The sequence below is a fragment of the Myotis yumanensis genome, unplaced genomic scaffold (assembly GCF_028538775.1).
Source record: "Myotis yumanensis isolate MYYU_CA2020_CCGP unplaced genomic scaffold, mMyoYum1.0.hap1 SCAF_22, whole genome shotgun sequence".
Lineage (NCBI taxonomy): Eukaryota > Metazoa > Chordata > Mammalia > Chiroptera > Vespertilionidae > Myotis > Myotis yumanensis.
Genome location: NW_027223773.1, coordinates 5,657,048 through 5,684,308, shown reverse-complemented (window position 1 = coordinate 5,684,308; position 27,261 = coordinate 5,657,048). Strand labels below are relative to the sequence as shown.

Sequence of the window (27,261 nt, the reverse complement as noted above, 5' to 3'; positions counted from 1 at the left end):
CGGTCTCAGTGATCCGAGTTACACGCAAAGGAAGGAAAACCAAGGCTCTGGGTCCTATCTCTTTATTTCCAACATTTCCAACTTAAAACACAAGAAGCAAAAGGCAGCGGATATGAGGCGCTTTCTCATGATGGGGAGAGAAGTCCGTGTCCTTCCTCCGTCACCAGGGGGAAGCAGTGTCTGCAGACTACAGGCTGCAGTGCGGTAACGCGCAGACCCACGTGACCCACGTCAAATCCATCCTTCCACTCAACATCTGCACTGTACTTACTAGACGCCCGCATGTTTAAGGTACTGAGATTCAAATACAGAAGTTCAGTGGATTTGCTTTCCCTACAGAACAATTAATAATGAGACTATTAACTAGAATTTCATCTATTAGACTAAGAGAGAAAGGATTTTAAACTATTCCCTTGCATTGTTTTTAGCTGAATACCACACTCCCTCACAGGCAGCAGAGTTTTGGAATATAAAGAATGTACAAAATACAGTATAAACTGCATGAGCTCAGCAGTAGCAAAAACACAGCTTAAAAAAGTCAAAAACATATAAAAATATTAGCCTGAAATGGCAAGTCTTCAACCTCCAATGTGTGTAAAAATGTTTAAATAGGGATGTTACTCCAAAAATATATATTTATTCTAATATTTTTTCTATTTGCAAGTTTATAAAGGCAAACACACACCTGCAATTGAGGTAGAAAAGCCTAATTTGCAAACTTTGGATTAAGAAAAATACCTTCCTATGTCTTAATAGCATCTTTTACAAAATACCAAATGAATTCTATCTCAAAAATTATAATTCACATGTATTACTTTACAGAACTTAATTTAAAATACTGCAAATGTTTTTGTTAAGATACTTAGTCCTGACAATTATTTCACATTCAAAATACTGTACAGAGAAACCCAAAGTCACCATATATTACATAAAGGCTATGTATTTACATTTCCGAATGCAGTTTCAGAAGTTCAGGGTAAGCAAGCTACTACGAATGGTGTCCCTTGACACACCTCTTACTTCAACTTGAAGGAAAATTCTATTCTCTCCTGGCAGTAAAACACAATACACTGTCATTGTAACAGTGTTTCCACTTAAGAACCAACTATAAAACAAGGCCGGCATTTTTAAAATCAAACCCATAAACATGGAAAGTGTTCTTCTCAGGGCAATAATGAGACTGGCTTGCAGATTTTTAAGGGCTAAACATTTCCTATTTGAATGCAAAGTCTTAACATCTTCGTCTTTCCTCATGTTAAATGTTATGATTTAGAAATCATACGCAGGGCTACAGTAAAAGACTGACTACTTGGCTCCATAGTCCTGGCTCAGAAAGGAACTTACAGAGCCTCTCAGTGCAACGAAGGAAGGCTCGCTGGGGACCTGCGCCGGCGGACGGTCAGTACACGTAGGGGACGATGCGGTAGGGCACGCGCTGGCAGTACTGGTCCCAGGCCAGGCCGTACTTCCTCCTGCACTGGCGCTCGTCCCGGGCCTCTCGGTGCACCAGCAGCACGGTGAAGTAAACCACGTAGAAGTAGGGCAGGACGTGCTGGAAACCTGGGGGGCGGCGGGAACAGCAGTCAGTGCTGTGTTTGCCAAAGCGCACAATACCAAGTCGTTCTGCTCTCGCTAAACCAGTTCAGAAGGTCCTGCTGGTGGTGGCCGAGGCGGCGTCTGAACTGAAAGCTCACCAGATAAGTGTGATTAATCCACTCTAACCACCCACTGTGATCAGGTCATTTGTCCTCCCGCTGGAGGCAAACCTCCCGTCTGCCCCTGGCGCTCAGTGGGGGTGGGGGCGGCCGAGCAGGCCAGGCTGGTAGAAGACAGATCGGCCTTCGCTGCTGCTGCAGAGCAGTGTCTCAGTGTGTACACTGAGTCGGGGATAACAAGTGAAATTAATCCCCATAGACGCTGCTTAGCCAAAAGCATCAGGCACAGTTTAAAACTGCACGTTTGCTTTTAGAAGTTTCCAGGAAAACTTCAGGCTCTGTGAGTCCCTAACTCCCCTCAGAAGCCAGAGGAACGAGGCCCCGCGTGTCCACGATGTCCCAACAAAGGACACCTCCTGTGGACGGACAGTCAGGTGAGCGCGCCGCCTGGTGCTTACCACACGGGAGGGACCAGGCCAGGGCCATGATGAGGTCACCCAAGTAGTTGGGGTGGCGAACGAAGCCCCACCATCCGGAAACTAGAAGATTCTTTCCCGTTGAAGTATGAATGGTCTTTAAATCTATATGAAAACGAAAACACATTTGTAATGACATGTAGGCAAATAGAGACATGATAATTATGCAATACAAATGCGATCAATATAAAACCGTGCTTACGTGCAAGCTTTGGATCAGCGGGATTTTTCCGGAATGCATTTTTCTGAGCATTTGCACAGCGGAAGATTACATATCCACAAACTGTAAATTTTTAAGAATTCATGTTAGCAATTTCCCTTAGCTATTATTTCTGAGCTCTGAGGAAATTCAGCAAACTTCTCACACTGCTTCCATCCTAACAGCCCACACTGCAGTAAAGCCAGGTCTAGAGCTAGTATAATGAAGAGCAGGCTGTCTCCTCTGTGAGGTACGCTGCCTGCTGGCCGTAACATGAACACTTTGGTTCATTAAAACTCTAGCTCAGACTCGGTACTACGTCTTGCACTTAAATATATGCCAAATCTCACTGCAATCCTACAAGTCAGTAGCTTTATTTCAGAATGCCCAAGCGAACAGTCCCTGACCTCTCACTGACCATGAAAGTGGTAAACGATTCCTATGATTAGCTCACCTGTAACATACCTTCCCACAGGTCGACATGGGTAAACCAAACCAGAATTTCCTCTTGTGCCAGGGCCCCAATTAGTGGCAGAACTAGCCCTACCTGAAGCTCAGTGCCCATCTCCTCGCCTGCCCTCTGGTGGAGGTAAGCGACAGTGTAGACCAGTGATGGCGAACCTATGACACGAGTGTCAGAGGTGACACGCGAACTCATTTTTTTGGTTGATTTTTCTTTGTTAAATGACATTTAAATATATAAAATAATATCAAAAATATAAGTCTTTGTTTTACTATGGTTGCAAATATCAAAAAATTTCTATATGTGACACGGCACCAGAGTTAAGTTAGGGTTTTCCAAAATGCTGACACGCCAAGCTCAAAAGGTTCGCCGTCACTGGTGTAGACAGATGGCCCTCGAAGCTCGTCCACACCACATCATCCCCCAACTACTGCTCACTCTTCCCACCCATTTCACGCACTAAAATTCAAACCAAACCCCATATCCTCCAGCGAGAAGGTCTCTCGACCAGTCCCTCTGTCCTTCCATGGGCCTCCTGCGAGCGTCTGAGTCTGTTTCCCCTGGTGGAAGGGAAGCCCTAAGAAGGCAGGACTCCTCTCCTCTCAGAGGTGCCACCAGAAAAAGATGAGTCGTTACTAAAACAATTAACCAGTTCACTGCCACGCAACGATATCTTGAATGTAACTGTGTCTATAGATCAGGGGTCCTCAAACTATGGCCCGCGGGCCACATGCAAATACAAATATTGTATTTGTTCCTGTTTTGTTTTTTTACTTCAAAATAAGGTATGTGCAGTGTGCATAGGAATTTGTTCGTAGTTTTTTTTTAAACTATAGTCCGGCCCTCCAACGGTCTGAGGGAAAGTGAACTGGCCCCCTGTTTAAAAAGTTTGAGGACCCCTGCTGTAGATGCTTATGGCGTACAAAGGGTTAAATTTAAAAGCAAACTGGTTGATATAAAAATTCTCTCTTTGGAACAAACTGATAGTTGCCAGATAGGAGGCAGGTTGGGGGGACAGGTGAGGGGATGAAGAAGCACAAACCGGCAGGTAAGTCCTGGGAAGTAAATCGGCAATACAGTCAGTAGTATGTCCTGGCTACCCCAGTGGCTATCAGGGGAACCCCTTCTGAAGGGCTAGGAATAGCTCATCACGCCCCCTGAATGTCCACTGTCAATAAAAAACCTTAAAGATCTCTCTCTAGTAGAAATCTACTAAAAACCTAAGCGTGAAGCATCCATTCTGTTTGCAAACGCCTTACTCACCCATCACAGCTCGCTTCCAATTGAGCTCATTACGGCCACTGAAAAGGGCGTGTCACACAAACATGGAGGCACAGCAGACTCAGTCCTGGCACTGAAAGCCCAGAGGGAAATGAACACTCACGTTTCAGAGCGACAATCAGAGCCGCCAGCGGCCAGGACACTTCGTTGGGATGGAGGACCAGGTAGAAGGCTTGGAGGCTGTAGACGAAGGGCACCCACACCAGGTCCCCGAAGGCCAGCATGAAGCCGAAGCCATCGTGGATGATGTCCATGGTGGTCAGCACTGCCTCCTGCAGGCGAGGCGCAGGAAGAGAGGTTTGAAACAGAGTTTGGGGGAACGTTTCTGTGTGTAAAGTATTCAAGTGAAGTCTAGTTTAGAGTCAAATTCCTAAGGGGCTGGGGAGGGGGAGCCTGGGTCCCTGGCCTGCATCTCCATCCCGTCCCTCTGACCCTGACACCACAGGGCTCCGAAATGCCTCGTGTGCCCCCACACCTCGGCCCAGGACACCCTCTCTGACCTCAGCTAAAGCTTCCCTGAGGCTGCCACTCCTGCGGGCTGAGCGAGTGTGCCTGCACTGTGACCCCAAGTCTCGCACTCCCCCCCGCCCCCCCAGACTAAGAGGCAAACAGCCAGGACCCGTGGCTCCGCCTCATCCCCCCAGCACCCTGCCTGTCTGCCACGGAGTCCGTGCTCAGGGATGTTTGCTGGAGGAATGACATCACCAACTGCATGTTTCTAGTCCACACGCACCAATGTCATTTCTAATCAGAATCTGACTTCTCGGTACATTTTCCACTTAAGGAAATAAGCTACCTGGCAACACGGCCACTTCTCACGGTGAATTAGGGACGTGAGTGCCACCCTGAGCGTTTGGTGAGCGTGAGCAGGCGGCCCTGGACGCCTGCAGACCCCCACCACCTGCTGTGCTCACCCCACATCGGCTCAAAGCACCCCAGGGACTGCCATCCCCCCATCCAGGGCACCTCCTCACTTGGTGTGGAAGCGAGGCCCAGAGGGCAGGTTGCTCACCCACACGCTTTTGAAACTAGTTACCTCGTTCCAGAGCGCATCCACCACGTATAAGAGCTGGAAGCTGTTGACCAGAATCATCGCCAAGGATGGAGCAGCACGATGCTGTAACTTCATCTCAGCCAAAAGCATCACCAAGTTAATCACCACCTGAAACCAAAGGGCCAGAATCGTCCCCAGGGCCCTCGGAGAAGGTCCTTGGCACCCACGTCACCCGTGAACCCTGGACAGGTGCACTGAGAGGACAGAAGGTCGTGTCTGTGGTGGTCTTGCCCAAGTGCATCACTCCGACCATGAGGAAACACTGGGCCTGGCAGGGTGCTCAGCTGGCTGGAACACTGCCCCGTACTCCAAGAGGTTGGGGTTCGATTCCAGATCAGGACACATAAGGGAGGCAACCGATCGATGTTTCTCTCTCTCTCTCTAAAAATCAGTAAAAACATATCCTCGGTGAGAATAAAAAAGGAGAAAAACTAACCCAATGAAAGGTCCTCCTCAAGGGTCAAGGTCCGGGAGACAAGGGAAGACGAGAGGAGACCAAAGCACAGTAACCAGAAGTGACTGTGGGCTGCAGGGGATCCACAGAGCCAGGCCCGTGTGGGACCCTGTCCAAGTGCTCTGTGCTGCCCCGGATCGTGGCTGTGGCTGTGCCAGATGCTAACACTGGGAAGTGGAGGGATGGATCTAAGGGGACTCTTTACTGTTGCAACTCCACGCGCCTGAAATATGTTTGTTCTTTTTCCTTACATGAATCCGCCAACACTACCCCTTCCCTACATAAATAGAAACAACTGTGAAAATAAACCCTTTTAAGGTTTAATAACCTGTAACAGGGCATCTTAACCTCTGGACTATATTCGCCGTAAGAAAATACTTTAAGTAGGCAGATTTAGGGAAAGCTGTAATTATTCCTAAAATATACCACCCACTGCTTCCTTAAAACTGTCTGCAATTCTAAGTCCAAGACCAATTTGCACTACTGAACTGAAATTTTAAAAAAAACAAACACATACCCATCCGATCAGTCCCGGGCGCAGTTCACAAAAGTATTTGAGATCAAAAGTCCCGATCCGAGGGTTTAGCTCGCGGCCAATGAAGAAATCGTAGATGGCGTTTCCTGAGAAGGGACAGTCCTTGTTCACACAGCTTTTGGGCAACACCCTATTCCAGACCCAACTGTGAGGCTCTCACAGGCACAGGTGTCCTCCGCGCCCGGGTCTACTCCACACCCCCACCCAGCAGGAGGACCCGGGGCTGAGCAGCGGGGCGCCGGCCCCCCTGGACCATCCACCTGCTGCACAGTGTGGGGCCAGATCCCTGACTTTAAGGCAACTAAATACTTTTTATTGTAGCTTATAATGTTTCTAAATAAGCAACTTAATTTTCTTAAAGCTTAAATACTTTAGGTCAGAATCAACGAATTTGGAACCTCTTTGTTGTGCTGCTTTTTTTTAAGGCTATTTACTACTTGGGACAAAAAATAATATTTGTCATAAATTATGACGCTACTAACCTTTACTACAATGTTACTATAAGTTACTAAAATGTCTTACTGTCATCAAGTGACTAAAGAAGGGAAGAGAAACAAGAAAGTATTAAGAAATATAATTTCTTAAGTTTCTTTTTCTTTACATTTTTTTCTCCATCTTTTTATTTGTCCTTATTTCTCTTCCCCGCCCATAAGCCCACGCCCGGGAGTGGGGGTAAGGGGGGGAGCTGCACTCCCCACACTGCTCACCAGAGCTGGCCGGAGACAGTTCCCCCCGGGGCGCACGCAGGCCCCGCGCGTAGAGATAAACACTCAAGCCGGCAGCAAACACGAGGGCCGCCAGCGCGAACTGAAGGAAGTGGTGGTACACGTAGCAGAGCTCCACGCCCCAGAAGAGAGCGGCTCCCACGGCTGCCGACGTCAGGATGAAAGCATAGAACCCTTAAAAAAGGCAAGAACACACACGTCAGCCAGCGTGCACGTGAGATGGATCCCAGTATAGAAGAACGCAAGGTTATTTTTAAAGTCCTAATTTCATTATTCAGGCCAAACATGCACAAACATGAACAGGCAATCTATACAGATGCCTGTCTCTCAGGTAACTTCTCAAATACTTTTACACGCTGGCTGCAGGTATGAACAGTTCACGTGCATGCCCTTCAGACCCGAGAGAGAGGCTACTGTTTACGTTCTGGTGTAATCGACTTTGGGGGTTTACACTCAACACTTCTGAGCTTTAAGTCATTAATTTGAGTCTTAAAAAAATCACCATTTAGCCTGTACTGGAGTCTTCTTCCATCGGCCAGAGGTGTTCCTTCCACCACCTTAAAAGAAAAGAAACTGAATGTGAAATCTTAGAAACAGCACTAGTGTCATATACTAGATGTCTTCTAATGTCACTCAAACCTCTCGTCCCAGGAGGACTGCCTTTGGCAGGGAAACTTGGCAGCAGGTTTCAAACATCTTACGGCAAACGCTTTGATGAAGCAAGCCCACCCTCAGGAACTTGTCTTAAATATGAGCCTAATAGTAACCGCTCCGTGTATGAGACCATCACCAGAGCCGCCCCACGTACCACCACAAGACTGGACGGGCTGTCGGAGCACCTGTAGGTTCAGCTCTAGCTCAGAACCTCCAGGGACGGCCCACTGCTCACACTGGCAGGTGGGGGGCCCTTTCCGCCCGCTCTGGCCCATGCGCCAGCTGGATACGCACTCAGATACCGACTGGCTCTGCCATTTACACACCCACGCCCCCGACTTAGTCATTAACGGGATTGTTTCCTCTGTAAGAGCCTGAGCACTTTGTTTTGGAACCACTCAGCTCTTCTCAGCCCCCCTGGTGTGCCCGGGCCACAGGTACCTGAGAAACACACCACCTGACCGGGACGAGTTCAAGGGAAAAGCCCTCTTGTTCAATGGCAGCCACGTTTACCACCCAAAATAACTACTGAAAATTACAAGTAATTTTAAACTGTCAAATACGAACATGGTATCATTTTCCGTGGGCTACACTCCTTTACCCTTTCATTAGCTATGAAAGGGCACCCAGGAGAAATGTAATACCGTTTCAGATCACAGGATTAGCAAAACCCCACATGCTAATTCCAACTGATACTTACCTATTAAAGGTGTCTCACAAATACTGCGTTGGGTTTTCAGGTTCTATTTTTCTGTGTGCGTGTGTATATATATAGATAGATAGATGATAGATAATTTAGGCATCAAAACTGCTTTTCTTAATAAATCTTATCTAGTTTGAGCTCACCTTACCTAAATTAATCTGAATTTGTGATTTTCACTGGAGAGCCTGAATGTCTATATCACAACACTCCTCGCTACAGCCAAGGATGTGGTGGTGAGATTCCAAATATTTAAGCCTGCAGCTCTAGACCCGTCACTGGCATCGACCACTCCTAGCAAACCTGATCCTTTGGTTTACAGACAGTTGGTACATTTGCAAAGCCCTAAGAACAGGATCTCTAGATGAATTATTTATTGCTTAGGGATCTCATGTTCCTTTCAGTCTATCCAAATACTCTATTGAAAGAAGGAAAAACTACACTTAGCAACGAGGACAAATTTTAGACACTGCATGAGGCTGTAAGAACATAAAATGTTCCTGACAACAAATTCCGGAATATCAGAAACTCATATTAAAAATAGCCTGGCTGGTGTGGCTCAGTGGTTGAGCATCGACCCATGAGCCAGAGGTCACCAGTTCAATTCCCAGTCAGGCACAGGCCTGGGTGGCAGGCTTGATCCCCATTATGGTGAAAGAGGCAGCCGATCGATGTTTCTCTTTCATCGATGTTTTTATCCCTCTCTCTAAAATAAAAAGGTATTTTAAGAATACATTTAAAAAATAAGTAAAAAGTGCAGGCTGACTCAGTAGCTTATCAACTGATCACTTTAAATCCTGTATCTGAAATAACTTTTACTGAGGGGGGGATTTTTTTAACCTCTACCATTAGGCCATTTTGCACAATAGTTTATTCTTATCTTGCAAAGTTACACAAGAAACCTCAATCCGAGTTTTAAAGTTCCACTTAATAGGCAGGTGTTACAGGGTTCAAGGGCAAAGGCTTACCAGACTAAGTGAGGGTCGTTAGGAGCGAGGACAGCTTTCAGCGTAGACCTGCTGTGACCTCGTGCACGTGAGCATGGAGAGGGAGGAAACGCGCAGGGCCCTGCCCCGCCCCCGGCAGAAACTTACCTTCCCGATTGGCAGCGCGTAGAACAAAGCCTGAACACAAAACCAGAGGAGGTAGGCCCCGAACACTCTGGCTTCCCACAGCTCAGACAGGGCTGGCAAAGGAGGCGGGAAGTTCAGAAGACTGGGCTCCCTCTGTCTACACATCAACAGCAACAGGAAGAGGAAGGCAGGCAGGCCGAGCATGATAAGAAACGCACCTGCAGACAATCAGGGAACATTCAAGGCTCCATTTCCAACCCAGTGTTTTCTGTTGTTTTTCTTCAAGAATCATTTGGGTTTTTTAAGGTCAGAACTCTAGTCTGGCCAGCTGCTTGAAACCAATTTTCAGTGTATCATCAAAAAGCCCTAATCTCAAGAGGTTAATGGGGAGGAGTGGGGGGGAGGACCTATGTAATACTTTCAACAATAAAGATTTTTTTTTAAAAAAAAAGCTCTTGCCAAAACCGGTTTGGCTCAGTGGATAGAGCGTCGGCCTGCGGACTGAAAGGTCCCAGGTTCGATTCCGGTCAAGGGCATGTACCTGGGTTGCGGGCACATCCCCAGTGGGAGATGTGCAGGAGGCAGCTGATCGATGTTTCTCTCTCATCGATGTTTCTGACTATCTCTCTCCCTTCCTCTCTGTAAAAAATCAATAAAATATATTAAAAAAAAAAAAAAAAAAAAAAAAAAAAGCTCTAATCTCTATCATGTCCTGTGGGCAAGCAACCCTGGTCCTAAAGCAGTAACACAGCAGCTGCCCAGCACTGACAGCTCACACCCAAGCTCTAGAACACTGAAAACCCAGCAAATTAAGATCGGAACAGCTAATGATTATCAGCCTGATCTTTAAAACTTTGTAAGTTTCTAACAATTAAAACAGCATCGGAGTCGACCAAGATGGCGGCGTAGGTAAACACCGGAGACCGCTGCCGCAAACAACCATTTCAAAAATACAACTAAAAGACGGAACGGACATCACCCAGAACCACAGGAAGGCTGGCTGAAGAGAGACTCTACAACTAGAAGGAAAGAGAACAGCAAACCGAGGCTCAGAGGAGGCGCAGTGTGGAAAATACAAAGGTACCGAGGTGCGCGCGAAAGCGGGCTGGTGGCTGAGGGCGCGGTTGTCGTTTTCTGTCGGGAGTGAGTCTCAGACTCTGGGCTCCAGATCCGGGCGAGTCTCTAGGGACTCAGACTCAAACGGGAGAAGCGGGATTACCCGGCATCAGTTGGAACCTGAGGGCAGCTTTCTCTCCGAGGTTTGCAGCGGCTGCCGGGGTTCTGAGAAGCAGAGCCTCTGGGAACGGGACTGAGCGTGGCCATAACTGCTCCCTCCGCCCGCCCTGTTGATCCCGCCCCGCCCAAAGCCTGCGCACAGCCATTTGCCAATTGCCTCAGGCAAAGGCTGGATTAGCGCCTCCCCAGAAGACAGACGTTTTCCGCACAGCTGATTCCTATAGCCAGTCGCCCTGAGGGTCAAATCCCCCTAGTGTTAACTACAACAATTAAGGCTTGGCTAGAACAAGACTGCGCACAGAGACCACAAGGGGGTGCACCAAGAAAGCATAAAAGATGCGGAGACAAAAAAACATGACAGAAATGGAGGATATGGAGCTAAGAATCGCAATTTTGAGGGCTTGCCATAAATTTGTGCAGAACCTCACGAAAACTAATGAGACCCTCGATGCTACGATAAAGAAATTAGAAAGTAAGCATACACGGACTGAAATAAAGAATATTATACCCAATAGCAGACCAGAGGAGTACAATAATCAAACCAAAGATTCGACAAAAAACACCCAATTGGAAAAGCAAAATGAAAAAAGAATCCGAAAGTGTGAAGATAGTGTAAGGAGCCTCTGGGACAGCTTTAAGCGGTCTAATATCAGAGTCATTGGAGTCCCAGAAGATGAGAGACAGCAAGATATTGAAAACCTATTTCAAGAAATAATGGCAGAAAACTTCCCCCACCTGGTGAAAGAAATGGACTTACAGGTCCAAGAAGCGCAGAGAACCCCAAACAAAAGGAATCCAAAGAGGACCACACCAAGACACATCATCATTAAAATGCCAAGAGCAAAAGACAAAGAGAAAATCTTAAAAGCAGCAAGAGAAAGAGGCTCAATTACCTACAAGGGAATACCCATACGACTGTCAGCTGATTTCTCAACAGAAACTTTGCAGGCCAGAAGGGAATGGCAAGAAATATTCAAAGTGCTGAATACCAAGAACCTACAACCAAGATTACTTTATCCAGCAAAGCTATCATTCAGAATTGAAGGTCAGATAAAGAGCTTCACAGATAAGGAAAAGCTAAAGGAGTTCATCACCGCCAAACCAGTATTATATGAAATGCTGAAAGGTATCCTTTAAGAAGAGGAAGAAGAAGAAAAAGGTAAAGATACAAATTATGAACAACAAACATGCATCTATCAACAAATGAATCTAAGAATCAAGTGAATAAATAACCTGATGTACAGAATGAACTGGTGATTATAATAGAATCAGGGACATAGAAAGGGAATAGACTGACTATTCTTGGGGGAAAAAGGGGTGTGGGAGATGCGGGAAGTGACTGGACAAAAATCATGCACCTATGGATGAACACAGTGGGTGGGGAGTGAGGGTGGAGGGTGGGGTGGGAGCTGGAAGGAGGGGAGTTATGGGGGGAAAAAAGAGGAACAAATGTAATAATCTGAACAATAAAGATTTAATTAAAAAAAAAAAATAAAAATAAACCAAGAAAAAAAAAAAAAAAAAAAAAAAAAAAAAAAAAAACAGCATCACCTTCAGGTAACACGGCCAGACTGGATGCTGGGCGCCATCTTTAATGGAGCAGCTAGACAACTTACAAGATCAAGCAAGGAATCCTGCAGGACTTGGGATCATTTGCCAAGAAGCACTTTTCTCTCCTGGCTCATAAAACTCCAGCACCTCCCACTTAATAACTCCAAGCCTCTGAGCTCCTCAGATCTTTGACTCATAATGAACCCGCCTGGCAGGTGGGGTAGGCCCATGCCCCATCTCATGTCCACAGCCTCCCCTGCTCCTGCCCACGCCAGGCCCGTCACCTCAGGGCTGACAAGCGGATTTCCTTGTCCCTGATCGTCCACGCCAACCTTCCTTCTATCGCTTCTTTAATCAAAACCTAACAGATTGCTAAACATCTACAGCCACTCTGGCACCCTCTCTACTCTATTATAATCCTCAGAAATGCTCCCACCTGGCCAGCTGGTGTGGCTCAGTGTCAACCCAAGAACCAGTAGGTGGCCTGCAGGAGGCAGCCGATCAATGACTCTCTCTCTCTCCCGCTCCCTTCCTCTCTCTGAAATCAATAAAAGGCTCCCACCTCAGGCCTTTGGACCTGCTGTTCCTTTTATTTTTTTTTAAATCTTTATTGTTGACCTCTTCTAGCCTACCCCCCCACCCCCGCCTTCACCGCCCTATTGTCTGTATCCATGGGTTATGCCTATATGCACACAAATTCTTTGTTGATCTCTTCCCGCCCACCTCCCTCATTCATCTCCCCTCCTCCCCTGCCTTCCCTCCTCCCTGGGCTCCCACCTGGCTCTTTGCCCGGCCCGATTCAGATCTTCAGAGAAAGGCCTTTCCTGTCCACTTTATCGCAACTCCCGCTGGCCCGGCCCCCCGGCCCCCCGCTCAGCCCGGCTCTGACACCCACCAGGGACTCCTCCGAACTCCAAGTCCTTCGTCTGTGTGGCTGTCATGTCCAAGGTTCTCAAAAATGTAGGTCCTTTCGTAACAATTTTTTCTTCCTCTAAGTCTATTTTTTTAAATTTGCTCTCTTCTCTTCTTGGACGAAGGCTATGCTGTGTAGATGTGTAACTACTTTCTTGTGACAAAGGGAATTGCTCCTGGTTAAAAAAATAAAAGGCACTAATTATCTGTCATCAATCGTTATCATTAATGCTACCACATTAACTAATTCAGCATCGTAATATAGCCATAAACTAATAAGGATAAATTCATTAAATTATATTCAGTCTCAGTGGAAGGACAGGCTTTTAGAAAAGATGTAAGAGGTATTGTGGTTTTCAACGCGCTTCCTTAGGCAAAGTCCCTTTAACCAGAGGCGGAGGCGAGAGTGAGCTGCATACCTGCGCGCTCCTGTGCGCCATGTCGTTCCTCGCTCGCTGCTCCGGCTCCCCGTTGTGCCGGTTGATGCTATTTCCAAACGGCTTCTAAATTGAAGGACATAAAGCATTTTAACCACACGAATCGTAACTTATTAAAAAGTAACCTGATGGTGAATCTTGACTATTGTGATAAATAAAGCCAACGATTTTCACAGCTTTAATTCTGAAGAATTCAGGATACTGTTGTTAAAATGGAAAAGGACTAGAATTTCCCCATCTTCAAAAGATTGGATTTTACAGTATAGATGCCACATAAGTTCTTTCGTCTTTTAAGAATAATTAGACTCAATGTTATCATTTCATTGTTCAATAACAAATATGCTAATATTTACTATGAGAGAGAAGTAAAAATTGGCCAATTATTTCATGAATTGGTTTTTAAAAATGACGAAAAGACATTCACTGCCCCCAAAATAGCCCATAATGGGAAGGTAGGAAATAGTGGGCACTTCTAGAATGTTCCTAGGACCTACATACACGCGGCCTCCTTTCTGAAATGCATGCTGCCTGGGTCTTATGTGACCTTAACTCTGTCCTTGCCCTGACTCGGTCTCCTTCCTTGAATGTGCATTCTCCCCCAGCAGCTGACGGGTTTTCTCATCAGAGGGGACGGGAAAGTGCTTCAGCTTGCAGATATTTTCAGCAAAGCATGGCTGACATCTGTCACTTTGCTCCTTTGTCAGTGGCAAACTATAAAGCTAATAAACCAAGAGGAGGAAAACACATTAAAAACCCAAGTCTAGCCAAAACCGGTTTGGCTCAGTGGATAGAGCGTCGGCCTGGGGACTGAAAGGTCCCGGGTTCGATTCCGGCCAAGGGCATGTACCTGGGTTGTGGGCACATCCCCAGTAGGAGATGTGCAGGAGGCAGCTGATCGATGTTTCTTTATCATCGATGTTTCTAACTCTCTATCTCTCTCCCTTCCTCTCTGTAAGAAATCAATAAAATACATGAAAAAAAAAAAAAAAAAACACCAAGTCTATCATTTGGGAGGCCAGCTGGCAAAGAACAGCATTAATTCAGCATCAAGTTCCAGTTCAAATCCAAGTCTGACCGCAGCGAGCATGCAACATACGCTGAAGTTTACCCAAGTGCCAGTGAGCCACTTGGCAGCAAATGGACCCACCTAGAGACCACGGACAACTACACTCTGTTTTCAAATGTCCGACCTATGACCCACAGTAACTACAAATGCAACCCTGAAACACACTAGTCACGTAGCTGACCCTAAACCTGCCTACTGCAACTGACAGGATACTCACACAGTGAGGCAAAGTATTGCAAAAGATACAACAAGAACAAGGAAGAGGTGATGTTCAGAGCCACATGCAGCTTACGTTTGGTCCTCCCTGTGCCACACCCCATCCTCAATGCCATGGTGCGGACACGGCAGGGGCAGGGCTATAAGGGTACACTGTGAAATCCCGTGGCCACTAAATGCTAAAAATGAGAACACGGAAGTGGCCCCCAGCACCTGCTCCTGCACCTGCGCCCTGACCAACAATATTAGAGAGCCACTGATGGAATGGTCCGACTCACGAGTAATTCTCAAAACGCAAGTTAAGATGGTGAGTGGAAAATCTCTGACAATGATATTGGCAAAAGAAGTTATAATAGGGCTCCGTACCCTGTCACAAACAGAGCAGGGCCAAAAAAAAAAAAGTTATAATACCACCCAGAATGAGAAAATGGGCATGCATACACTACCGATGCTGGTACGCACTGTCTTGAAGTGATTTGGCAAAAGCCTCAAATCTGCTCTATCCGTCTGACGTAGCAAAGGAAGTATCAGATGTTGCATAAGAATATTTTGTTTATACTAGTGAAAATTTCAACAGAAAAAGCTAAATGTCCACCATAAGGGAGGTGAATTTAACAATTCTGTTACATACATATAATATGGTATAATCCAAACAATACCATAAAAAATGATGTGGAAAAATATAATGCAGAGGTTATTGCTAATTTTTAAAAGTTTTTAAATCTGGCTACAAAACAGTATGTACATATGCTATTTTTTAAGGCTATTAAAAATCTATGATCATTTTATCCATAAAAGGTAACAATTAATGAATAAATGAAAAATTACCTTCATTCAATTCTTTTTACTTAAAAATAATTTCTGTTTGGTCTACTATCTAAAATATTCACTGTGCAAGATCCTTATAGGCCCCACATACCCTGAAGGTTCCAAGCTTGGACTTTTAAAGTAAATCCATTAAAACAATCTTTGAAAGGAAAAGTGATCGAGTATACAAATGCTAAGGGGCCAGAATATATTCATTTTATACCTGAGCTTTTATAAGCTATAAAAACTCAGTTCAAACTACAATCTATGTCTATTACATACTTAAAAACTGCTTTTTAAAAACACAATATTGCCCAGCCGGTGTTGCTCAGTGGTTGAGCATCAACCTATGAACCAAGAGGTCACAGGTTCCATTCCTGCTCAGGGCATGTGGCCAGGTTGTGGGCTTGATCCCCAGTCGGGGGTGTGCAGGAGGCAACCAATCGATATTTCTCTATCCTCCTTGTCTCTCTAAAATCACTATTTTTTAAAAGCATATTAAGAAAAACACACACACAGTATTAAATAGCACTCTTTTAACTTAAAAACATTCTTTTTCATTGGCACTTAAAGGCGTTGTACCTTCTATTCCAAACATTCTTTTTTTTTTTTTTATGAAATCTGCCATAATCATTGCCTTAGAATTTGATGTTTCACTGACATTTTCATATTATTAACTGCAAATAATATGAGTAACCAGATCCACAAAGGGAAGACGGAGTTTGGACAGACTAAACACTGTGTAAAGATAAAGATGTCCCAAAGGCGTGCGCACATACCAATACCAGTGGAGTCAACTTCACTTCCAACACTTCCTTCTTCATTTCCTTGATGTCAACATGGTGTGAGGCGGAGGCAGATCGGCGGGAACCCTTAGCTGCTCGGCCGGGGGAGCGGGAACGCGACCTTGACCGACTCCCTCGTCGTCTGGACGGAGAGCTGGAAGTTGAGCCACTTTTCCTTTGCCTAAAGGAACCTAAAGGCTGGAGAGAGAGCAGAAGTCATACCACATGCAGACAGACCCACATTCGAGAGGCAGCAAAGGCCATCACTGGTTCCATGAACGCTAACACCAGCCGGGAAATGCTGGGGCCTGAGACGGCCGATGAGCCAACGAGGATGCTGCTCTAATGACCCCTCTCTCAGGAGACAAAGGCAGCCTTTCCTCTCCTGATTCTTCTTTGAAGCGTTGCCAGAAATGAATGTGTTTAAACCAACTAGCTGTGCGTCTCCCCGAGAACAGAGACAAGAAGAGTTACAATGACACTGATTAAAGCTGAGATGATGGGCAAAAGAAACCTGCACACAAACAACGGGAGGAGTAGCCCCGTTTCACTCGGAACAACACCCACAGGCAGACCTTGGAAACGAGTGCAACTTGGACACCTTATGACGCTTCACCCGCCCTCGTCCGGGGTTCCCAGGGCCCCAGACCTGGGAAGGCAAACTTCCCGGCCAAATCCCTCCCACCTGTTTCGGGTGGCCCCGGAGCTAAGCGTGGCTTTCCAGTCTTTAACTGGTTGCAAACAAAATCAAAAGAAGAGACTTGGTGACACGTGAGAATTCTCTGAAGTTCCCATCCCAGTGTCGGTAAATCAAGTTTAGTTGGTCCACAGCGATGTCCGCTCCCCTCCGGCTGCCTAGAGCTGCTCCGCATGCGGACATGACAAGCCCACAAAGCCTGGGATATGTGTTCCTTTATTCAAAAGCTTTGCAGGCCCTGCCCTAGAGCGCTCACACTGTGGTGCCAAAGCTATGGGTGCAAACAAGGAACAAAATTGCAAATAGGTGTGTAGAAACTTTTATAGCATTTTGACAAAGGAATTTTGTATCTGTTGAACCCAATAATAAAGAACTTATTTCATACATCTTTTTCCTTTGTGAGTACTTCTACGTCACGGATCGGATATTTTAAGGCCCAGACCCTCAGCAGATGGGGTGAAGAGGCCAGACTCAAATCTAATGCATGTCACGCTCCTGACTGAATCCTGTGTTGGGGATGAAGCCCTCACCCTCCAGTTCTGACCCCCCTCCACTGTGCCTCACCCCCCACATTCTGGCAGCACCTATCTGTGCCCCCCAGCCAGGCCTCTGGCCTGCTGCCCTCTGCGGAGGCCACCCCTCCGGCACCTGAGCTTCCTATTCTGTCTCAGCGCTTGGCTCAGGGGCCACACCTAGAGGAGCCTTCCCTAACGCCCCAAATGCCTGTCACCCCATGGATGAAACCAGGACCGACCCAGGAAGCATCGCCTTCTCCAGTGGACGGGCAACTTCTCGGGAACAGGGCACTGAGTCTCACTCATACAATCCCGGAGCCAAAACAGTATCTGACCCAGAGCAGCAGCGCGACCCTGTGCCTTCAAACGGAGCCAGAACTGACTGCTCTAACCTCAAAACCACACCTACAGTCAGTTACACCCCCGCCCCTCTCAATATAAACAGGCTCGGTGACCCAGAGGAGCACTTACCTTGATGTCACTCTCCTTCAACTCCAGCTCCGTTCCGTCTTTGTATTTGACCGTGTAAAGCTGGGACTTGCTGTCATGGCTCAGAATCTCCACTTCATAATACAGGGAACTCCCAGGCCACCGGCCTCTTACCACTTCACCGTCGGCGAATTTCCTACTTGGCATTTTTGCAAATCAGTCTGAACAGTTTTAAAGATAAAAAAGGGGGAGTCAATGCAATACACACTTACACTTGTCCTTTTTTCCCTCAGATTGGACACTAAAACACAACTCTCCAAAACTAACTGGTCAGGGTTTTAGGGTCAAAAAGATCATTGGAGGGGAGGGTGTACCCCCCCTTATTTTAAAGGTGAGAAACGAAAGCTAAAGGAATGTGAACTGTTTTGTCGAGTCAGCACAGTACGGAAGTGGCCCTTCTGCCAGTCGTGTCTCCCTGGGAATCACTGCACACAGGACAGTTTAGTCCCCAGGGTCCGGGTGACACTCAGGAGTAACATGGCCACACACCACATGGCTGCCTATGCCAAACGCTGTCACCTCTGGTGACCACATTACCTGCCAATCAGCAAGGCACAATCTCACAAAGGATCCGTTTTCTGACTTATAAATTTGTATCTAGTCTCTCAAAGACTTAAAAAAACATATTCAGTTTTTAAGTATAAATACCTTCATTAAAAACAACAAACCATGAAACAGACTGTCTAGAAAAATCAAGGATGTATAATTAGCATTATTATAGCTCATCAACAGGGAGAAAAAAAAATTCCAAATCTATAATGAACAGCAAATTTGGGGGGTCTTTCTTTCAAGTTTTCAAGTCTTCCAGCTGAAGTTCCAAATGCATACCGAGTCACGGCCAACCGCATACCCGGGCTGGTGCACACCTGGCCTTTATCCCCAGTTACAACATGCTTCGCCACTGAACCAAAACATGACCCACAAAGCCTGTGTGAACGACACTCAGAAGCCACAAGCAACCTACAGAAACTGCTACTTACATGAGGCCTGTTTGCCGCCCTGACTGCTGGGCGCTCCAGCTCTCAGGTGGTAAACTTCTCCCTCCCTGCCCACCGGATTCACACCGTGCCCCTGACCTCCAACACCAACCACACTAGCTGGGCCGAGGCTAAGCAGCAGGCGGTTACCATGGAGAAGTCTCCCCCTAAATCACCTTCATCTCACCAACTAAGCAACGCCCGACATACCACCTGAGCATAATCTGCATGCTTACCCAGCTCCGGCAAAGAGCGGATTCTGTAACAAGAACAACATTCGAGAACTGCTGAAGGCTGTGGAGTCCGGAAAGGAGAAAGTGACCCTCCCCAAGGAAACACCGTGTTTCTGCAGTTAATCGCCTGAGAAAAAACTTAATAAGCTTCACTCATTGAGAAAGATAGCAGCGAGGCTGGGAGATGAAAGGGAACACAGCCGCTCATCTGGGGATTAGAGGGTGTTAGCTCATTCACACGTCAGGTAATGGCCAGCTTTCTTCCCAGCGCCTACCCAGATAGCGAGATAGCGAGATCCTGGGGGGTGATGAATGGGCTTGGGCCTGGGGCCCAGGGCAGAGGAGCCCAGCTCTGGGGACCAAGTGGCACCTGGCTGAGGAGTCACCAGGGGACCCTGGGAGGCAGGGGCAGCGGACACCTTGAGGCAAGGAGGAGGGGCACAAAAAAGGAAGGTGACAACAGCAAGCTGTGCCTATTTCAACATGCAGCGTGAGCCTCCAAGTTCCAGGAAAGAGGAAGGAAATGTGCCCTCCTCCTCTCTTCTCTGCACCCCGCTTCTCCCTGGGCCCCCCAAAATCACACCCCTGGGACTGATACCAGTTCTCCAACGCTGGCCCGCCAGGGGGGAGAGAAGGCAGCCACATCTTTCTACATAAAGATGCCACTCAGGTTTCAAACAACTCTGTCAACTTCTGAAACGGCCCTGAGCAGCTGCTGTACCTTTCAGAGACGGTACTCGCATCCTTCTGTGACCGATTAAATAATTGGGGTTAAACAAATTAAGATATCTAGTGGACACTTGGGAGGTCTCTAGGCTCTTTTTTTTTTAAATTTAATAACTGGGACTTGAGGGCGATGTCCCACACGGTGGTTGAAAGAGAAAAGGCAAACCAGCTCTCCTGACGAAACCACCGTCTTACAAACGTTCCCAAAGATGAAAGCAGCAACAGCATCCCGCCCCCGCCCCCACTGGGCACAGGACCCACGCACCGCGGTCAGAGGTGAGGATACGATAAGGCGCAATCACACCCCAACACCCAGGCCGGAGGGAATTGGCCAAGGAAGGACACCCACATACCATCCATCCTATCACCCATCCTATCACCCATCGGGGACTCCCTAAGGGAGGCCAGAGACGCACCAAGAGGCTACCCTGGAGGTGTGTGAGCCAAGTGTGTCCAGAAAAAAACTCTGCTCCCGCAACACCATGTCCTCCTCCCCCCGCGAGCGGTGGAAACAGGAGACCCTCGCTCAGGCTTCTCCCCGTGAAGCCACCGGCGTGCTGCCTTCAGCGTCCATCTGGCCCCAAAGGATCACTATTCATCAACCCCACAGCAGGCTGCTTTTCTGTGCTGATCAGAGGAATACTCGGGGTCTCTGGTCATCTCTCCTTCACTTCTCCAAATGAGTCTGAACCAGCGGTTCTCAACCTGTGGGTCGCAACCCCTTTGGCGGTCGGACGACCCTTTCACAGGGGTCGCCCAAGACCATCCTGCAGATCAGATATTTACATGACGATTCATGCCAGTAGCGACATGACAGTGATGAAGTAGCAACGAAAATAATTTTATGGTTGGGGGTCAGCACATGAGGAACTGTATTTAAAGGGCCGGAAGGTTGAGAACCACTGGAAACCGGGAAGTTCAAATGGAGTCTGGCAGCTTCCCCTCAACCCGGGGGCCCAAGGCGGGCCCACCAGGTAAACCCCCAGCAGGAACCACCCCCAACCCCGCCTTGCTCCGTGCCCCCGGCTCTGGATGCAAAGAAAGGCCACCCCCTGGCTGCAAAGGCAGAAGGGCCTGGCTTTCCCCGAAAAATAAAAACGGAAAGTAAGAAACCTTCCCCTCCTCTCTAGCCATCCCTGGACGTGGGGCTCAGTCTCACTTAGGGTGCCCGCTGCTGCCCTCCCGCAGCCCCCCATCCTGTCCTTCGCGGGACTTTGCTACCAAGTGTGGTTACAGATTCGCTCGTGTTTGTTATTTGCCAGGTCCCGAGGGCTCGGGGCAGCCGGCTCCGGCAGCAGGTGACACGCACGCACACAGGCTCCCGGCTGCACCCTCGGGTCGCCCGGGCGCTGTCCAGTGTCACCCAGCCCGACCGCCCTGCAGCTCGTGCGAGCAAACAGGCCCCGTGCAATCGAGCGCGTCCTCGGGGCCCCTGGAGGCTGCTACAAGGTGTCGCTCTGGAAGTTCTAAACGCGTTAAAATTTTAAAAAAAAACAACAACAACACGGAACTGAGCTTTGGTAGCAGCGCGCCCACCTGCCTAACGATCCGTTTCTGGGCTGCGCGGAAACACCTGGCGAGAGCGCGCCGCCCAGGCGAGCGGGCCGGCCCGGGGCGCCCAGGGGAGTCGGGCACGACCCTCGGGGCCATGGCGACCCGACCAGCGCGAGTGCGTCACCTCCGCTCCCCCACGTCCCCGTCTGCCTGCCCCGCACCCCCCGGGCAGGACCCGCCGAGACACCAGTTACCCGTCAAACAGGCGCTCGGAGTGGACCTGGCGGGGGGGGGGGGGGGGGGGGCGGGATGGGGAGCCGTAGCTGCAGGGCGGGAGCAGGGGGCCGGGAACCGACCCCCAAACCTCCCCAACCAACATCCCTTTCACACCGACGCGGCGCGTCCAAAATGGAGGGAAACGTCCCCAAGTTGAACCCGGCAGCTCCATTTCCGCAACCCGCCGGGCTGGGCCGCGCACGGCTCCGGCCCCGCCAACAGCGGCCCCGAGCGACCCGGAGGAGGGGAGGGAGGGAGAGGGCGAGGCCGCGGCCCAGGCCCAGCGCCCGGGACCCCCGCCCCCCGCCGCGCCCGCCCGCCCCCCGGGAGGCCGCCCCGCAGGGAGCGGGGCGGGGTGGGGGCGCTCACCTGCGCCGGGTCCCGCGGGGACACGCACGACTCCGCGAGAGCCGCCGAGCTGCTACCCTGCGGCAGTTCCGCGTGCGCGACGCCGCCGCCCCCCGCGCTCTCGCGTCCCCGCGGCTCAGGGCGCGCGCTCCTCGCCCCGCCCCTCCTCGTCCCGCCCACCAGGGGGCCTCCGAGGCTCCCATTGGCTCCTCGTGCTTTTGAATAGTCCTCGGCGCTGGGGATTGGCCGTGCGCCGTGGCGCGCCCGCCCCGCCCCGCGAGGAGCCTGAAGGCGGCGGGAGAGGGGCCCGGAGGGTCCGCCCAGGTGCCGCCCAGGGCGTCTGGCGGCCGCGCCTTATCTCGGCGGCGCAGGGGCCCTCGCGCTCCCTGCCCGTTCCCGCCACTCGACTGCGGGGTGGCCGGGCGCGAGAGGGAATAAAAAGCTGCAAAGAAGAATTGATTCCTAGAGTGACCACTCCAGGTGCTTTTTGTTAAAACGCCAGCCGTGCGCTCCTTACCCGTGTTCCACCCCCCAGCACCTGCGGGCGGAGCTGCGGCTCCGGAGGCGGCGGCGGCGCAGCCTGGGTAGAAACCGATCTGGGGCCCAGTGGGCGGGAGGGGACCCGGAAGGAGGGTCCGAGGGTCCCCCACAGCTCGAAGGGCGCCCACGAGGATTGCTGAAAGGAGGGGAGCGGCGTTCAGGGGAGCCCCCCGCCGAGATGCGGTAGGAAACGCTCCGTAACGCAGCAGGGCACCGGCAACCCCGCGCCTCCTTACGCACCGAGGTGCCATTCCACCTGTTCCCTTCCCGCACCTCTGGGTTTCGCGTTGGCCTCCAACAAGCTGAGTCACTCATTACGCGGCGAACTCCGGCTCTGCCCTGGGTCCTGACCCTCGAGGTGTCATGGGGTAGTTGGTTTCCTTCCGTTGAGAGTTTAAAGCCGGCCCCAGTGCAGTTCCCCATTTTGCAGCTTTGTGGTTGTAATCAAAGCCATTTCTTGCCCCAACTAACTACCAGGTCCCCCTAACTTAGCAGGTAAAAGTTAAGAGAAGGTCTCTGTTGGAGGCACTAGCCGTTCAATTGTAATAACAAGCGGGCTTTTGCATTTTCATAGTCCAGCGTCAGGTGCAAGAGCTCTCAGGCTCTCGGTTACAACGACAAAACGACCAGAAATACCAAAAAAAAAGAGAATCGAGTACATTCGTTCTTGGTCATTCACACCCACTGTGCATGCGTTCATCCCAGCCTCTCCAGAGAGCAAGTTCTGACTTCCAATTGTCCTGGGTGGGAACCTGAGCTACAGAAATGCCCACCTACCTCACCAAGGTCAGAAAGCCCACCTGGTTTATGGCAAAGGCCAGAGCCGGAATCGCCATAACCCCTAGCAGTGGTTCTCAACCTTCTGGCCCTTTAAATACAGTTCCTCATGTTGTGACCCAACCATACAATTATTTTTGTTGCTACTTCATCACTGTCATGTTGCTACTGTGATGAATCGTCATGTAAATATCTGATCTGCAGGATGGTCTTAGGCGACCACCGTGAAAGGGGCGTTTGACCGCCAAAGGGGTCGAGACCCACAGGTTGAGAACCGCTGCTAGAATAAGGTACTATGAGCCCTACCTCTTTTTCTTTTTTTTTCTTTTTTTCTTTTTTTTTTTTTGCAGCAAATGACATCGAAATGAAAACACTAAAGTAGTTACCATCCCTAAAGGCCGAGCAGTGCTACTGTATGTTATTCTTTTCTCGTACATTCTACCCAGATACAAGATTTCACTGGATTCCCCCTCGAGGTACACCTGTCTTGCATCTTTCCATTTATGAAATAAAAGAAGATACTTTTTTTTGTAAGATAAACAAATAAAACTTCATACTAAAGATCAGGTTGATACAGTCTCATCATAACAAAATGAAGTTAGAAGATTGTACATTACTAGAATCAGCTTAGGTCACATTCTACCTTAAAAACTATCGACCAAAGACATTTTTAAAACAACTGATTTTGGTAGCAGAGAAGAAAAACCATAATTACTGTTTATTTCTGGCGGGAAGCGTATTACGAAAAATAAGTTGAATATCTAGGCTACTTCCTCAATAAAGGAACTATTGGTATTTTCCTTTGCTTTCTTTTTTTTTTGTAATATATTTTTACTGATTTCAGAGAGGAAGGGAGAGGGAGAGAGAGATAGAAACATCAATGATGAGAGAGAATCACTGATTGGCTGCCTTCTGCACTCCCCCCACCGGGAATCGAGCCCACAACCCCAACATGTGCCCTTGACCAGAATCGAACCAGGGACCCTTCAGTCTGCAGACCAAGGCTCTATCCACTGAGCCTAACCAGCTAGGGCTTTTTTTTTTTTTTTTAGGACTACTAAAAAGTGTGTAGATTTGGGCCCTGGCCGGTTTGGCTCAGTTAGTTGGGTGTCTCCCAAAAGGTTGTGGGTTCGATTCCCATTCAGGGCATATGCCCAGGTTTCCGGCTTGATGGCAGGAGGTAGGCAAACGATGCTACTCTCTCACATCGATGTTTCTCTCTCCTTGTCCCTCTCTCTATAAAAATACATTTTAAAATTCTTGGGGTGGAAAATTTCCAGGTCTAGTTCTCAGAAAGATGCTTGCCCACCACAATTAGCAACTTGGGGATTGTCAGAAGATATAAAGTAAAAGTGGCTTCAGGCGGCCTGTCTTCTGTTCATGTGGCCATGAGTGGCCCGGTCCCCTGCCCCGTTTATAAGGAAAATGAGCAGTGATGGAGAAGCAACGCCCATCAGCTCTGTCACTAACGCGGCCAAAAGCAGACGCACGCGGGGCCAGGAAACCTCCCACTGTAGCCGTTTTCTGGCGATCAGAACCGCAACACCTTTTAGGAAACGAGTCTACATAAAGTTGCACGTGGCATGAAGTTCGATTGGACTCGGTACCGTTGCTTAAGGAGCAAACTTGAATACTCTTGGAGCTGCAGAAGCCTTCCTTCCTAAAACAAGTACCCAGAGCCACCCGGTCAACACACATCCCTAAAGATGCTGCTTCATCCCCATGGCTTATGTCCACACAGAAGTGGCGTTCATGATTGGCACCATGGAATGATGTCTGTCTGTCTCCATAGCACTTTTTAAAAAAAAATTTTCATTTGAAACACGGACACTTAGGTATATATTTGCAGAACTTACTCCATCTTTTTTTCTGAATATTTAACTCTCAGAAGCCAGAAGGGACACTGTATTTGAACAGATGGCTCCAAGTACACTGCTCTCCTCAGCTTCGGCAGAGGAACTTAATAGAGGGGGGACACATGTCCGTTAACGCACTGGGGACAGAGAAGGAAAAGGTTCTGGTGGGATCATCATAATCACTAACCTTCACTCATTAAGCGCTTACCTCTGCCGCCTGCCCGCCGCTCTGAGCACTTCGTGTATCTTGATTTATTTAATCCCCGGGACGGGGCAGCATCCTGGCGCGAGGCGGTGCGCCGACACTCAGCCCTTCTCCAACGGTTCCTCTGTCTTGGTTTCCTGGTCTGTAAAATGGATCCGATAAGTGTACTTATCCTGCGTGCCGGAAGCCGGTCCATCCTTGCTGCTTGACACAGTCGCTGCAGGAAAGAAACATCTGCACAGCATATGTTTCAAGGGACCTGGCATATATAGCATACTGTTCTTAATATGTTTGCTCTCCTTAGCGCCATGTGTTTTAACCAAGGTCACCTCTCCGAGAAAGGTTGTTTCCCCAGGTGGGGATTTTTCCCTGAAGTTAGGGAGGGGATAAAACCTCTTAACTAAGTGCCAGGCGGGCAGTTAATCACTTTAACTACAAACAATCACGCTTAAGCTAACATAATCTTTACTCCCTGGAATGGAGATAAGAAACACCCTAACCTTTGTAATAGAAATTGACAGGATTAAAATCGACTGGTATAAATACAGATGTAACAAGACAATAAACATCAGATCCTCATCAGTTCCTAACCAGAACTCCGACCAGAACTTTGGCTGGAGATCCTGGCTAGAGGTCCTGACTAGGCTGCTGATCAACTGAAAGCTGTCTTCGTGTCATTCCTTCTTCGCCGACTCCGTCCACACCTTTGGGGACCCCTGGACCTGCTGGGGTTGAACCCCAGCACCTGCGAGGTAACTGCGAGGGTTAAATGCAATTACTACCCCTGTTACTCTAACTTCATTTTATTTCAAGTTCATGAAGTCACCACCTTAATCAATTGTATGTAGATTACAGGGTGTTCCCAATAGTAGATAGGTCAAGGGATTTCTAATGCAGTGGCTGTTTTTTGATCTAAGTCTAAGTCCTTTGAATCCTCCTTAGCACACGTGTAAGTATAAGACTGTTATATATTTTCAACATTTTCATCCAGACCGTTGTTGTTTTTTAATCCTCACCCGAGGATATTTTCCCGTTGATTTTAGAAAGAGGGAAAGACAGATATATCGAAGTGAGAGAAACACATCAATTGGTTGCCTCCTGCACATGCCCCGACTAAGGCCCAGGCCAGGGAGGAGCCTGCAACCAAGATACGTGCCCTTGTCAGGAATCAAACCTGGGACCCTTTGGTCCGGTCCTTAGTCCGACGTCCTATCCACGGAGCCAAGCCGGGTAGGGCTCATTCGTACTGTTCTAAATGAAAAATCTAAAGCTGCTTGCTGGTTAATCTTAAAACTTGAAGATCCTTTGTTTGGGAAGTAAATATTATTTAAACGTGCACTGTTGTTAACAGTTACTGGTTAGCACCTGTTTTTAAAAATAGCCCAGCCCTAGCCGGTTTGGCTCAGTGGATAGAGCCTGTGGACTGAAGGGTCCCGGGTTCGATTCCAGTCAAGGATGCGTACCTTGGTTGCAGGCTCCATCCCGGACCCCTGAGTCAGGGTGCATGTGGGAGGCAACCAACCAATGTGTTTCTCTCACATCGATGTTTCTCTCTCTCTCTCTCACCCCCTCCCTTCCACTCTCTCTAAAAAAGAAAAAAAAAGAAAGAAAGAAAGCAATGGAAAAATACCCTCCAGTGAGGATTAACTAAAAAATAAAAATAGCCCACCCTGTGTTTGGGCGAGTTGGGAGTCCTAACATACCCACAGGGAAAATGTCACCTCTGTGGCATGACATGCAGGAAAAACACTTGCCCTCTCGGATCTCTGCCAGGCTGAGCTCTCTCGGTTCCTTTTCATATTTATCTTTCCTTTCCCACCCACTTCACCCTCCAGGGCCCCAGCATCCC

The 27,261-nt window shown here is 48.6% G+C and overlaps 2 protein-coding genes across 3 annotated transcripts in view; one reads left to right on the top strand and one right to left on the bottom strand.

The window, feature by feature from the left end:
- DNAH14 (dynein axonemal heavy chain 14) overlaps positions 1 to 6,386 on the top strand; it is a 142,861-nt gene extending 136,475 nt beyond the window's left edge. Inside the window, exon 86 of the mRNA XM_070401461.1 lies at positions 5,121 to 6,386. The gene's annotated coding sequence lies outside the window, so the exon portion shown is untranslated. The remainder of the gene's footprint in view (positions 1 to 5,120) is intronic.
- On the bottom strand, positions 47 to 22,139 carry LBR (lamin B receptor). Of its 2 annotated transcripts, none has more exons than XM_070401408.1 (14): positions 22,056 to 22,139; positions 17,963 to 18,141; positions 16,274 to 16,477; positions 13,388 to 13,471; positions 12,952 to 13,144; positions 9,291 to 9,487; positions 7,345 to 7,399; positions 6,825 to 7,016; positions 6,100 to 6,203; positions 5,111 to 5,236; positions 4,178 to 4,346; positions 2,334 to 2,414; positions 2,114 to 2,236; positions 47 to 1,560 (listed from the first exon to the last, which is right to left on the bottom strand). In XM_070401408.1, exons 2-14 carry the CDS (start codon positions 18,125 to 18,127, stop codon positions 1,400 to 1,402), a joined length of 1,854 nt encoding a protein of 617 aa, XP_070257509.1. In that variant the 5' UTR covers positions 18,128 to 18,141; positions 22,056 to 22,139; the 3' UTR covers positions 47 to 1,399. The 2 variants fall into 2 exon arrangements, with proteins under 2 accessions (XP_070257509.1, XP_070257510.1); XM_070401409.1 differs by lacking the exon at positions 22,056 to 22,139 and adding an exon at positions 19,194 to 19,213.
- Between the last annotated feature and the right edge of the window lie 5,122 nt (positions 22,140 to 27,261).